We start from the raw sequence: 14,921 nt of genomic DNA on the forward strand, positions 1-14,921 counted from the left end.
CGAAATATATGGATCGGAAGACTTAACTGAAAACATATATTATGGAGCTTAGAACACTCATTGTTTAGCATACATAAATGCATTATTTATGAAACTCTTGCATAGTCTATAAGCATGCATAATATATAAGCAGTTCATATATAGACGTGCTATTTATATGACATCATCAGCGTGACCGATCCTTGTATACCTTATATAGGAAGCTTGGGCGCGGTATAGGTGGCCATCGATGATAACGCGCCAATGATGGGGCATGGGGGATGTGGGATGCGGGGTGTAGGAGGTGCGGGATGTGGGTGTACGGGATGTGGGGTGTGGGATAAGGGGTTTGGGGGATGTGGGGTGTGCGGAATGTAAGAGGTATGCGGAATGTAAGGGATGTGGGAGGTAGGGGATGCGGGATGTGGGGTTTGGGGGATGTACGAGTTGCTTGATGTTGGAGGTCCGGGATGTGGGACGGGATGTAGGAGGTGCGGGATGTAGGAGTTGCGGGATGTAGGATATGCGGGATGTAGGAGTCATAGGAGTCATAGGAGTCCAGCTAGGAGGAGATGCAGGCTGTGTCTCCTACAGGGAATTGTTTGTGTGTTGACCGAGCCCAGCGCCCCCTCCCCCTAGCATCCTTTCCCCTTAACGCCCTCTGTCTAGGGGGAGGAGTTTAAATTATTTAACGAAGTTTCGATTTTATTTTTTTTAATAATTCTAGTTCTTTTGGCAATTCAAGTATCGCAAGCCATTCAAGCAATATAATTGATTCCAGTAATGAAAGTATAACAAATCGTACTCAAAGTAAATTCAAATAAATATACGTGATTTTACCGTTAAATAACCGCTTTTTGCACGCTCAATAACCGTTATTAAAAATATATATCATAGTATCGTCATCGGCCACATATATTGGCCGGTAATTGGCCTCCTATAACCCGCCTATGTTCCACTCAATTATTCAATTCTCAGTGAATAGATTGGGCAGCGTGACAAGTGAGTCAGGATGACTCGGCACATCTGTGCATGGAGAACGTGTCAGTTCGTCGAGCGTATCATTGACACATCGCAGCAAAACGCCCGTCGGTCAGTGACGGAGGGTGTGTACAACATCGCGTGTTATCGCCATAACATCGCACAACATCTCTGAAATGTTCGCAACATCGAGGAACGAGGAACATCGAGGAACATCGAGGAACATTGAGGAACATCGAGGAACATCGAGGAACATTGAGGAACATCGAGGAACATCGAGGAACATTGAGGAACATCGAGATATGTCGACGAACATCGAGGAACATTGACGAACATTCATGTAGCTTATTTTTTAATGAAAAAAAAACGAAGTATAATAATAATGTTGTTAATATTCTATAATAATAGTAATAATAATAATAATGGTAATAATAATAATAATATTAATAATAATAATAATAACAATAATATCAATAATGTAATAAGCTATGATTAAAAAACATAATCGATGATGGGAGGTAACTCAGGTTGGATATAATAATTATAAATTAACTATATAAAAAGGCACAAGATGTTCTATTTTGCGGTTCTTCATAAAGACCAGAGAATAATTTTTATTACCGATTTTCATGATGATGAAGAATTTATAACTGGAACATCATGAAACGTTTCATGAAAATGTCGCATTCAAATTTTGGAAAAAATCTAATTTTTCGAAATATTGAGAAGAATGAAGAAAAAATAATGACAAGAAGCCATTAGAAGTTTAATATAGTTTTTGAAGTCTAACAACTAATCGAAGCTACAACAGTCATCAGATAAATTACTCTTATTATATAATTAATTAAGAACAATTTGTATCTTGTTACATAGGTGCAGGGAGTTAATTTCTCAAAATTTGTATTATACACTTAAAAGTAATCTTCAAACTTATAAACAATATTTATAGATAAAAACACAATTGTACCTCATTTGCATAAAAAGGCGTACATAACCTACATACAAATTAAACTCCGTACATGTAACATAATTAACTACGTACGACCGTTGCCGGCCTTCCGTACGTGTACCGTACGTTACAAGTATGTTCTCTACCTGTCACACTCAACAAAAAACAGACAACTTTGTACGCTGTTTTTTAGAACATTTTTTCGTCTTTTGATGCATTTCTCCGACAACCTGATTTTTAAAAACTGCAACCTGTGTTTTTTGCATCGCCCTAACCGGACGGTTTTTTTGTTACTTTTTTACATTCGCAGTCCATTGATGGGTAAACTGCATCGAAGAGCCCATGATGTTTTTTAGCCCCAACTGTAACTCATGAAATTCTTCACCCTTTATATGCACTGGGAAATTCACTGTACCTTCTCCCATATCGAGCGCTCTTCCAAGTCTCAAAGCGCATTTTTTTATTCTTAACCATCAACTTTTACGTTTATTTTCTTTACACACATATATTTTTTTTGGTGTGAATTTTGTTAACTTTTCAACTGCCCTTAATAAAACTGTTTTAATTACTTTTAATTGCTTTATATTTATCAACTGATGACCAACTGGAAAGTTTAAACGGTCACAGTTGGCTTATAGCCGTCCGTCGGTTGGCCGCCGCTGAAACGGCAATAAATGTAAAGACTTATGACTTGCATATTACATTTACTTATATAGGTAACTATATAAATTCAGTCTATTTCATTACACTACAAAACGAAAAATCAAACCATTACGTTTTTCACTGAAAATAGACACGTTTTTGATGTAAATTTTGCATTACCAGGAGAGCAAAGAAAATCCCCGCCATGCTTTCGTAAGGCGTAATTGTTGCTTTAATATTACAACGTACAGAAATACATCTAGGAAAATTCATTCAATATAAAACAGCAGCCATATATATGTTCATGAATATATATTAAATAATGTTGTAACATGTTTAATATATATAATATATATTAATACTCGTTAGAAACCAACCACTCGTCATTGCCGAAGACCATTTTCACCTGACGAAAAGTTTAGAAAAATACAATAATGTGGCACAAATTTAATCGAAAATATATGAAAATTTATAAAACTAGTTCCCAGACGCACCGCAGAAACAAAAAATGAAATTATGCATTTCCCCCTATCTTAACTTATTAACTTCAACTTTAACTTATTATTAATATTGTTACTATTATCATTCATTGTAACATGTCCATTCATTCATTGTAACATGTTCATTCAGTGTAACATGTCCATTCATTGTAACATGACCATTCATTGTAACATGACCAATCATTCATTGTAACATGTCCATTCATTGTAACATGTCCATTCATTCATTGTAACATGTCCATTCATTAGGGCCATTAGTAATGGGCATGTTCAGTGGGCATGTTCAGTGGGCCATTAGCAAATGCTGGGCAGACACCACACACTATACACAATTTATATTCTAAATATGGTATATAGCAATATATGTATACAATATATTCTAAATATATTCTAAGTATCGATGTTCTCATATAAGAAATGTTCCAGCGCTGAGATGTTTGATCTCTTATGACGAGTAAATTGTCAATTATCTTTATAATGAATCTATTTATTAGCCACTAAAAGTTTAGATTAACAAATATTAAATTATTTTAACTTCGGTGCAAATGAAATAAATATTTATTAACTTAGATTCGATTTATAAAAACAGGCTTTCGCCTACAAGGTTTTAATAATTAGTCATAAAAACTTTGAATTTTTACTCAATTAATTTTTTTAACGGTTGTAGTCACGCACGGAATATCGGGACCAGTTTTTTGCGTCCGCGTTTTTTATTTTTTTTAGCAGTTGGCTGCATTGAAGCGATCCTGTTTTATATTTGCATTGTAATTTTGTTCATTGTTATCGACATCATTGTTATCCTCATCCCTGTACTCACCCTGGCTCTCATGGTGGGTATAAACGAGGAGGCAAAACTGCAGGTCAATGCGCATTTTTTTTAACTCACTTTTTTTGCGTCACGTCCGTTCAGTTTTTTTCGGTCAGGAAGTAACGATAAAAAATCGGCAGGTCGGTAATGAACTTGGAATGCACGACGGGAATCGCCGGGAATGGAACGATCGGGAATTCTTTGCTATTCGATTGTCTGGCTGAGATTTTTATTTTAATTATTTTTTTAAATTTTGAACTCGGGGTGGAAATTTGCTGGGAACTTAACAACATTATTTTTCGGCAAAAAAAGTTTTAAGTATTCAAAAAACGCAGTTTGCAGAAAACTTATTAGGATTTAAATAATTTTTCACAATGAGAAGCATGATATATAGCCAATCACTTCAAGTGTTTTGTGAGTGGCTAACATGAAACTCTCCAAGATTCATTTGATATATTGGACACTATCAAGTGTATTGACATGATTAGCAAGATTTTTTAATATATACTGGACGTACAATGATGTATGGCAAGCACCAAGAAAATAAAAAGCTATTGATACTTCATATATGAAATGTTAAAAACTTTCATTTGGAAGCGCAGCGCAGTTTATTATAAACCATTGCTATGAAACTACACGTTGGCGCTACAGTTTATTATAAACTGCGTTTATTAAATGAGAGTTTTTAAAACAATTTCTAATCTTAATCTTTAATAATATTTTTCAAAAGTAGATACCTGTAATCTTAACCTATAATAAAAATTGTCGAATCTGAATGCTTCTAATTTTTACCTATAATAACAACTGTCCAGTCTGGATGCCTCTAATTTTAACCTATAATAACAACTGTCCAGTCTGGATGCCTCTAATTTTACCCTATAATAACTTTGGTATGCTAAAAATAAATTCAATAAATAACGTTGCATTTATCAAGTGCTAGATTAATAACCTTGTATAACTTGTATACATATCCTATAATAACAACTGTCCAGTCTGGATGCCTCTAATTTTACCCTATAATAACAACTGTCCAATCTGGAGCCTCTAATTTGTCAGGTATTTTGCTTTTGGTATGCTAAAAATAAATTCAATAAATAACGTTGCATTTATCAAGTGCTAGATTAATAACCTTGTATAACTTGTATACATATAAACCTTTAATAACAACTGTCCGGTCTGGATGCCTCTAATTTTATCCGACAGTTTTTCAATTTCATTTTTCATGCCTTCGTGCCGAGGCGCGCGAATTCGAAGCCTCTGAATTTTTTTCTGCCATGGACGAAGCTCAGATTTTTTCAGTCGCTCCTGAATTCCTGGCCGCTGTGCAGCTGTGTGCAGCTGCTGGCTGGTGCAGCTGTGTGCAGCTGCTGGCTGGTGCAGCTGTACGCAGCTGCTGGCTAGTGCAGCTGTACGCAGCTGCTGGCTAGTGCAGCTGTACGCAGCTGCTGGCTAGTGCAGCTGTACGCAGCTGCTGGCTAGTGCAGCTGTATGGAGCTGTTGGCTGGTGCAGCTGTACGCAGCTGCTGGCTGGTGCAGCTGTGTGCAGCTGCTGGCTGGTGCAGCTGTGTGCTGCAGCTGTTTGCATGTACAGCTGTTTGTGTACTTGGAACACGTTAGATGTGCTCAATGGTACCCGCATGCAGCTGTACATCTGATGTATACATGCGTCGGCAGCTGTACATGCAGGTGTACAGCTGTGCTGCATGTGAAGCTGCATGCATATAAGGAACAATTTGTTTATTAATATTAATAATTAAATTGCTAACTAAGAAACTGTTCATAATATTAAAAACTAACAAACTGTTCCCTAACTAATAACTTAATTTATTGAATATATAATCTTTTTTGATCCATAAATTATTCATGATAGCCGTCTTTCAATAATTTTATTAATGATTTCTTCAACGTATTCAGTTTATTTTTCCATTTAAATTGAAATAAATCAAAATAAGGTTTCAGTTCATATACATGTGCCGTGCTCTAAAAATTATTCACGAATATTCTTCCATTCACTGAAATGAGTTTTAGCTAAATTTTCTGTGAAGAATAAATGATGAAAAAATGAATGAATATATCATCTGGTGTCTAGGTGTATGAGGATCCTAAGATTGAAGCTGCAAGTTGCTGATTCAAGCACTAGCTGATATCTAGAATTAGCGGCCGATCAGACAAGGCCTAATCTTCTACGTTGACGTTTCTTTAATAAATATCATCAAAAAGTTCTGACTTCACAAAACGAAAACAAAAATGATTAAATTTTTATGCATTTTCCACGCTGAGCGTTATTGTTCCAGAGGATGGAATGGACACAATGACTCATAGATAGGACTCTTCAGGATGGGATGCAATGTCTTTTGTCCGGCCCCATCTCAAGCGAGGATAGAGAAAAGGACAGAGCGACAAAGGCTAAGGGCAAAGGACAGAGCGAAGGATCGAAGGAGTATGAGGGTGCAGTGACTCGAGGACAAATTGAAGGACAGAACGCTCTTGAGATCGTCCATTATGTCCGCTAAGCAAAGCCTTCCACTTCCTGGCTCTCAACACTCACGCTTTTGGAGGCCTATGGCCTGGGGTTCAAAAATTGTGAAGGGCTACTTTCGTGAGGCTAGGAAGTGAAGTGAAGTAATAGCGATGAAAGTATACCGTGGTTACCCCACTACACCTCTGCCTCCAGTGATGTCACTAATTTGAATTTAGTTGCTACAGCCTATATAAAGCCATGCTAGGCCTTTGTGTAGGCCTATAAAGAATACCTGCTGAGTTGGGAAGAGTCAAAAATTTGTATATGAGGGCATCGGGTGACCGGAATGTGCTAAGCATAGCTAGGGAAAACTGGCTGGGAACATTTTTAAATTCATAGGCTTTCAAAAGTGGGCTTCAAACAAATTTTAAGTACATGAAATTGAAGGAAGTTTCTATCTCCAGTTGTTCCAAAAACCTCATTCGCAAAAACTGTTTCCTCAACTTTAACTCCATTCTTAGCTCAAAGTTTTCATAATCCTCAATGATAAATTTTGAAGATTTTTCGAATAGGTAATCTTTTGCCGCGCGATAATCTTTTGCCGACAATTTTTGACTTTACTAATAATGAATAATTTCAGTGAGATTTAAAGTTCAATAATAACATTTATCGTCTAAACGAACTCTGTGACCTTTTTGAACGCGAGCGCAAGTAGGCAAAATAAGGTTATTGTAGAGTCCATGAGTAGTAAAGTACTAATCCCGTTCTCCGTGAGCATGGGTATGTGAACGTACTCATTGACCTATACAATCAATTGTAAGAGTATCTATAAGATTCTTCAATGAGGCAGCAACAAATTCTAAGATGTGATGGTAGCATGGCAGGACTAACCAGCTTAGCTTGACACATTTGCATACAATGTCAGCCTACACCATAGCCTGGCCTACAACCTTCTCTAAGCGGAAACAATGAGCTATATTGTAGCTCTTGAGCCTTGCTTAGCGACCTTTTTTGAGAGCCTACTGACGAAAGGGGGCCTTTGAATGTGCTCAAAACGGATGTACATGGAGCCCTAGTTTATTGAGAGCTGGAGGAAACATTCTTACATGAGCCCCGACTTATTGAGAGCTGGAGGCAACATTTCTGCATAAAGCTCTAGCTTATTGGAAGCTACAGTAAACATGCCTACATAAGAAGCCCTGACTTCTTGAGAGCTGGGGGAAACATTTCTGCACTAAAATCTAGCTTATTGAGATCCAGTGTAAACTTACCTAAAAGAAACCCCGATATTTTAAGAGCTGGAGGAAACATTCTTACATGAAGCCCTAACCTACGTATAGAAATCCGCTAGAATATCTTTGCGTGAAGCCCCGACTTATTGAGAGCTGGATGAAACTTGATTACATGAAGACTTGACTTATTGAGAGCTGGAGGAAATATTCTTACATGAACCTCGACTTATTGAGAGCTGAAGGAAACTTACTTACATGAAACCCTGGCTTATTGAGAGCTGGAGGGAACATTCTTACATGAGCTCCGACTTATTGAGAGCTGGAGGAAACTTACTTACATGAAGCCCTGACTTATTGAGAGCTGGAGGGAACATTCTTACATGAACTCCGACTTATTGAGAGCTGGAGGAAACATTCTTACATGAGCCCCGACTTATTGAGAGCTGGAGGAAACATTCTTACATGAAGCCCTGACTTAATGAGAGCTGGAGGAAACATTCTTACATGAGCCCCGACTTATTGAGAGCGGGAGGAAACATTCTTACATGAAGCCCTGACTTATTGAAAGCTGGAGGAAACATTCTTACATGAGCCCCGACTTATTGAGAGCTGGAGGAAACATTCTTACATGAGCCCCGACTTATTGAGAGCTGGAGGAAACTTACTTACATGAAGCCCTGACAAATAAGGATAAGATGAAAAGTTTCTCCACAAAGACCTCCCTCGTTGAGAGCTGATGAAATATTTCCTAAGTCAAAATATATTTTTTTCTCAATTAGTTTTTTCTCAAGCCACGTATTTAATCGTGCAGCTATGCCCCTTGTTTGAAAATACGCTTGTGCTCCTTGTGGTAAAAATTTTATTATTTTCTAATATCATATATTCGTCAGGTTTATGGCAAATAAGAGCGGAGTATTGCTGCAAGAAAATATTCTGGGCATTAAAACCTAATCAGAGATTTTAAACGTCTTAAAACCCATGTTAAAATTTTAAGTAAATAAAAATGATCGAAGACTGGAGAAAAAGAAATCAATTATCTTGAGTCTATATATGTATTATTATGCTGCGCATTAATTATGTTGTCATGATGATAAAATGTTGAATCCCATGTAACCTGAGACAGGCGGGGGTAGCTGCCGTTAATCCACGTGAGATTTTCAACACGAATATCGTCGTCAAATCCTTTAATCCGCGTGTGGATTTTAATAAGGATATCTGACATCCGGCATTAAATGGACCGCTGAAATGACCGGTGTGAAGACCACAGGCGTCCTACACACTTCACCGCAAAAGAACAAACAACATTCAAGATTCATTCCACTTCATCCTGTTTCCGCTCGCCATTGTTCAGGATCTCAAAGACTTCAGGAAAATTAATTAGAATATCCTGCCTTTTTTGTAGGATTCAATTCCCCCCCCCCCTTTAGGACACAAAGGATCCATAGACTCACCACCTGTGCATCATTACACTGAAAAAAATTAGTGTCATATTTTCTAATATCTACGCACTTTTTACGCTTGTGTCGGTCATTTTGACCCAGTTTGCCATATAAAAGAGCGTATCATAGCTACGTCAATTCTCTTCTCGTGCAATGGATGAGAAAGGTGGGTCACTATTGGGACAACACTACCCAATAATTTTTCTGCATGTGCACAGGATGGATTTCCGCCAGCTTTTAAAGACTGGTCAATGCACCGCAATTTGCGTAGTTAATCCAGCCGGTCTTTTATCTGCAGGATTTCGTTGTCCTTTCTTCGTCTTGCAGGATTTCGGAAATCTCCTACGAGGGAGTGACGTTCTTTAGGAAATTCTGCGACCCGTCAATGTTGGTTTTAATTTACAAAGGAAAGTGTAGGATTACCTTCCTCAGTTTACTTTATACTTCCTTCTGCACTTCCCCGCTTTAAAGGAAAGTTATACGTAAGCAGGGATCTAAAGGACCGCAGGACTGTGTAGAGGGCAACAATGGATTTAATATATTAGGGCTTCTTTAAAAATATGTAAATCAGCATTAAAAAAATAATGGCATTGAACAAGTTTGCACATAATAATTAAAAACTTATTTGCAGTCCAATTAATAATTGCAGAAATGATTAGTTTGTGTAGGTAAAGTTAATTAAACTAATAGTGTTGTCTGTCTATTTCACTACTCGAATAATTAATCGCCTGATTATAAGAATGATTTTAATTAGCCTTTGAAGTTTGCGTTTTCTTAACCATGTTAATCAGTGATGTCTTAAATGTTGGAAATTTTAATCTATTGCTGCTGAATATTTCTGTTTGAAAATCATTTTGATATTAATGAGAGCCCTTCAAAATAATTTTTCTTGCCCTTATCTCATTTTCTCTACAATCATTTACGGAATGTTTAAATAGAAGGAACATTAATTGCTAATTAGTCAATAAATTCAACGTTTAGCTCAATCACTCTACATCGAATTCAATCAAAGATTACATATTTATTTTCTAATCATTCTGTTCATGATTAAAAGATGATAAATGATCCTCATTAAAATGTATTGAATTATCACGGTAAACATCAAAGTCTCCATGAGGGCGGAAATGGCCAGTCTAATCAAGTCTCCAACATTCAGCAGAAATTGCACGCATTCCAGTCCAATATTGAATGAATGCATGAATGAAATGAATGAATGCATGAATGAAATGAATGAATGCATGAATGAAATGAATGAATGCATGAATGAATTGGATGAATGCATGAATGACACTCGCAAGTGAATGGTTCTGCTGGTCGCTTTAAATGAACGAGACATCAAAGTGACACTTGTGGTTGATTGGCATGAGTGCGGCAAAGCTTGTTCATACTTAAGCTTTTGTTCATACTTAAGCTTTTGTTCAAACATAAGCTTTTGTTCATGCTTAACCTTCGCGTACGTAGCACTCTTCCGCTACACCGTCTTTTGTTCCCGCGGCGTTCCGGTGAGCTATGTTGTTGTTTCCACTGAAATGTTGCGTACTGCAACATATGTTGTTGTTTCCACTGAAATATTGCGTACAGCAACATATGTTGTTGTTTCCACTGAAATATTGCGTACAGCAACATATGTTGTTGTAAGGGCTGAGGGCAAGGGTAAAGCTGGAAGTAGGTGTTGGGTTAGGAGTGAGTGAAGAGGTGGGGGAGGGCGTATGGGAAGAGGCGAGGGTACCGTACAGCAACATATGTTGTTGTTTCCACTGAGATGTTGCGTGCAGCAACATATGTTGTTGCCACTGAGATGTTGCGTACAGCAACATATGTTGTTTCCACGGAGACATTGTGTACAGGAACATATGTGGTTTCCACTGAGATGTTGCGTGCAGCAACATATGTTGTTTCCACTTAGACATTGTGTACAGCTACATATGTTGTTGTTTCCAATGAGATGCTGTGTACAGCAACATATGTTGTTGTTTCCACTGTTGTTGTTGTTTCCACTGCTGTTGTTGTTTCCACTGAGATGTTGTGTACAGCAACATATGTTGTTGTTTCCACTGAGATGTTGTGTACTGCAACATATGTTGTTGTTTCCACTGAGATATTGCGTAAAGATATGTTGTTCCACTGATATGTTGTTGTTTCCACTGAGATGTTGTGTACAGCAACATATGTTGTTGTTTCCATTGAGATATTGCGTAAAGATATGTTGTTCCACTGATATGTTGTTGTTTCCACTGAGATGTTGTGTACAGCAACATATGTTGTTGTTTCCACTGAGACATCGTGTACAGCAACATATGTTGTTGTTTCCACTGAAATATTGCATACAGCAATGACAGGAAAAATTTAAGGAAAATTTTTGCTTGCGACTCTCGTTGACTTGCAAATAAATCTAAAATATTTCAGTAAATAACGAACAAAATATACGATATCGAAATTTTTAAATACAATGTGAAATACGTGAATTTTACAAAATTATACTCCGAGAACACTTTTCCCTACTACCTATCCATGGGAATTCACTCAATTCCTTTTCGGTTTTCCCACAATTAGGAACCTGTTAGCGCCGATTGCCCACAGATAAGCCCACTGATAGATCTCACTGATAAAATAAGCCCTCAAATAAAGCCCTATGCCCTCGCCCAGTCCTCAAGCACCGTTTATCCGCCAATCTTATTGTTAACTTCGCTCTTTGCACTCCATCCAAACGCGATATGATCGCCGCGCATCCGGAACCCGGCTCAGTGAACGGCTCAGTGAACGGCTCAGTAAACGACTCAATGAACGACTCAGTGAACGACTCAGTGAACTGTTCAGTGAATGGCTAAGTGAACGGCTCAGATGACTGCTCAGTGAGCGGTTCAGCGAACAGCTCAGTGGATCACTTAGTAAACGGCTCACTGAACGACTCAGTGAACGGCTCAGTGAACGGCTCAGTGAACGACTCAGTGAACGGCTCAGTAAACGACTCAGTGAAAGACTCAGTGAACGGCTCAGTGAACGACTCAGTGAAAGACTCAGTGAACGACTTAGTAAACTGCTTAGTGGACGGCTCGGTGAACGACTCAGTGAACGGCTCAGTAAACGGCTCAGTGAACGACTCAGTAAAAGGCTCAGTCAACGGCTCAGTTAATGGCTCAGTGGACCGTTCAGTGGATGGCTCAGTGGATGGCTCAATGGACCGCTCAGTGGACGGCTCATTGAATGACTCAGTGAACGGCTCAGTGGACCGCTCAGTAGACGGCTCAGTGGACCGATCAGTAGACGGCTCAGTGAACCGCTCAGTATACGGCTCAGTGGACCGCTCAGTGGATGGCTCAGTTGACGGCTCAGTGAACGGCTCAGTGAACGACTCAGTGAACGCCTCAGTGAACGGCTCAGTGAACAACTCAGTGAACGGCTCAGTGAACGGCTCAGTGAACGGCTCAGTGAACGGTTCAGTGAATCACTCAGTGAACGGCTCAGGGAACGGCTCAGTGAACAGCTAAATGGACCGCTCAGTGAATGGCTCAGCGAACGGCTCAGTGAACGGCTCAGTGAACGGTCCAGTGAACAGCTCAGTGGATGGCTCAGTGAACGGCTCAGTGAACGGCTCAGTGAACGGCTCAGTGAACGGCTCAGTGAACGGCTCAGTGAACGGCTCAGTGAACGGCTCAGTGAACTGCTCAGTGAACTGCTCAGTGAACGGCTCAGTGAACGACTCAGTGAACGGCTCAGTGAACGACACAGTGAACGACTCAGTGAACTGCTCAGTGAACGGCTCAGTGAACTGCTCAGTGAACGGCTCAGTGAACGGCTCCGCCCCAAGATGGCTGCCCCAGCTTTCACTTCAAGCTTGTTTTCTGCCCAAGAAATTAAAGGTAAGAAAACCCCTATTAAAAACCATAGGCTGATAAAGGTTGGCCATCTAACACAATTTTTGTTTATTTTACTCTGATTTTCAATTTAACTAGAAATTTTATTTATAGGTTGGATCAACGGAGCTAATAAATATTTTCCATTTGAATAATTCATTCCAGGCTTCAAATTAAATGATTTGTGGTTCAAAATGTGAGTGAGGGAAAGGGTTATTCCTTTCACATTAAAATGTTCTTAATTAGGATGCTGAAGGTGTTAATGTGTGAGGGGTGAGCCTACTTAATTTCAACAAAGTATGTAGGCCTCCTGATGGCAGCAAGCAGCCGCTTTTCAAGCATTACCTTAAACTTGACCATCTCTCATATACTTGAAAAATTGCAGAACTTACGTCAATTACAAATATTTTTTAGAATACGAAACTGAGCATTATAACCAATCAGCCGAGATCTTCAGTGGATCTTCGGTGGCCACCTCCCAAGCGGCCGGGATCTTCGGTGGATCTTTGGTGGCCACCTCCCAAGCGGCCGGGATCTTCGGTGGATATTCGGTGGCCATAGCCAATCAGACGAGATCATCGGTGGATCTTCGGTGGCCACCCGTCCAGCGGCCATCCATGAGTTCCTTCAGTTTTATCGTTCCATGTCACCGGAAACTCCGGCAAACAGAGCATCGTTTGGCCCGCCGTTATTCTGAAGATGATGTGAACTGCAACGGTTGCTGCAGCCTTCAGCCTCTTCCTGCCAACCCCTTTCCTCCTCTACAGTCCAATTACTCCTCTGTACTCTTCTGAATTTCTCTGTAATTCCCTTCACACCTTTCTCCGCCACTTTGAATTACCCTTCACCCCCTTCCTCCTTTTCAACCAAAAATTAAGGGTGGTGCACCGGTTGTTATAGGTTTACTCATTGCATCAGTGATGTTACAACGGTGGATGGCCACGTCTTCCAATGATCGATGAAAATACACAAATAAATCAAGTGGTTGGTTACTGCACCTTATGTCCATCGATGATTCAAAGGTGATTTATGGGTTCTGAATCATCGAAGGTGCAGCGCTGGCAAATTTCTATTCCGACTTGTAAGCCAACGATAACCGTTCTTCCAAAACTGCGTACCTGCTGAAGGAATTTGCTGCTGTAATTTGTCCAACGTAGCGAAAAGTTATTAGGATGCTGGTCGTTCTAGAACTGGAAAAAATTATAACCTCTTTTATAATTTCCGTTCAATTATTTTAATTTTTCAAATTTATTGAAAATTTGAATTGTCTTGCGTGGGTACAAGAATAAATAAAAGAAGCAAGACACTCACTAATTTTTATTACTAAAATGAAGCCAGTGGGCACATATCAACTTCTGATATAAAGTGTCCGCAGTAGCGATGTTTCTCCCCTCCCCCCACACCCCCTCACCCACACCCCCTCACCCCGCCCCTGACCTCTGACCTCTCAACGCGCGGCTCTCGTCACGTCCGCCCTCAGTGGCAGGCGTGACAGGTGCTCTGCAGGTCACTGCAGGTCACGCCGCGGCAGATGCTTTACAGGTCACTGCAGGTCATGCTGCGGCAGGCGTCACAGGTGCTCTGCAGGTCACTGTTGTAACGTCTTGGCAGGTGCTCTGCAGGTCACTACAGGTAACATCTTGGCAGGTGCTCTGCAGGTCAGTGCAGGCCACGTCTTGGCAGGTGCTCTGCAGGTCACTGCAGGCCACGTCTTGGCAGGTGCTCTGCAGGTCACTGCAGGTCGCTTATAGCATTCCAGGCTACTTATTTTGTATATAAATCTATCCACTTGACGAAATACTATGACAGTTTTATTATTTTTACTTACTGTTTTCTCGAAATAAGTGGATTCAAAAATTTCACTTTACTTTACTCTAATATTTATCTAAAATCTTTCTTTGATTATCATCTACACAATCGAGACAGTATTGTAACTTTTTCTATACTATATGGCCAAATATTTTCATATATTGCTAAGTCGTGCGCAATTTTCCAAAATATTCCGAAATATTTTTAAACATTGATGAATATGTATAGGTACAGATTAAATATTTATATACATTCCGAAATATTACT

General features: G+C 39.4%; 1 protein-coding gene across 1 annotated transcript; it reads left to right on the forward strand.

Moving 5' to 3' along the window:
- The first annotated feature begins 9,144 nt into the window (after positions 1-9,144).
- Positions 9,145-12,479, forward strand: LOC108669856 (hyphally regulated cell wall protein 3-like). The gene is made up of 2 exons (XM_018157287.1): positions 9,145-9,157; positions 11,833-12,479. The coding sequence occupies exons 1-2, from the start codon at positions 9,145-9,147 to the stop codon at positions 12,477-12,479; spliced, it is 660 nt and encodes a 219-aa protein (XP_018012776.1).
- The last annotated feature ends 2,442 nt before the right edge of the window (positions 12,480-14,921 follow it).

The sequence above is a fragment of the Hyalella azteca genome, unplaced genomic scaffold (genome assembly GCF_000764305.2).
Source record: "Hyalella azteca isolate HAZT.00-mixed unplaced genomic scaffold, Hazt_2.0.2 contig5927, whole genome shotgun sequence".
In the NCBI taxonomy this organism is placed as follows: Eukaryota; Metazoa; Arthropoda; class Malacostraca; order Amphipoda; family Hyalellidae; genus Hyalella; species Hyalella azteca.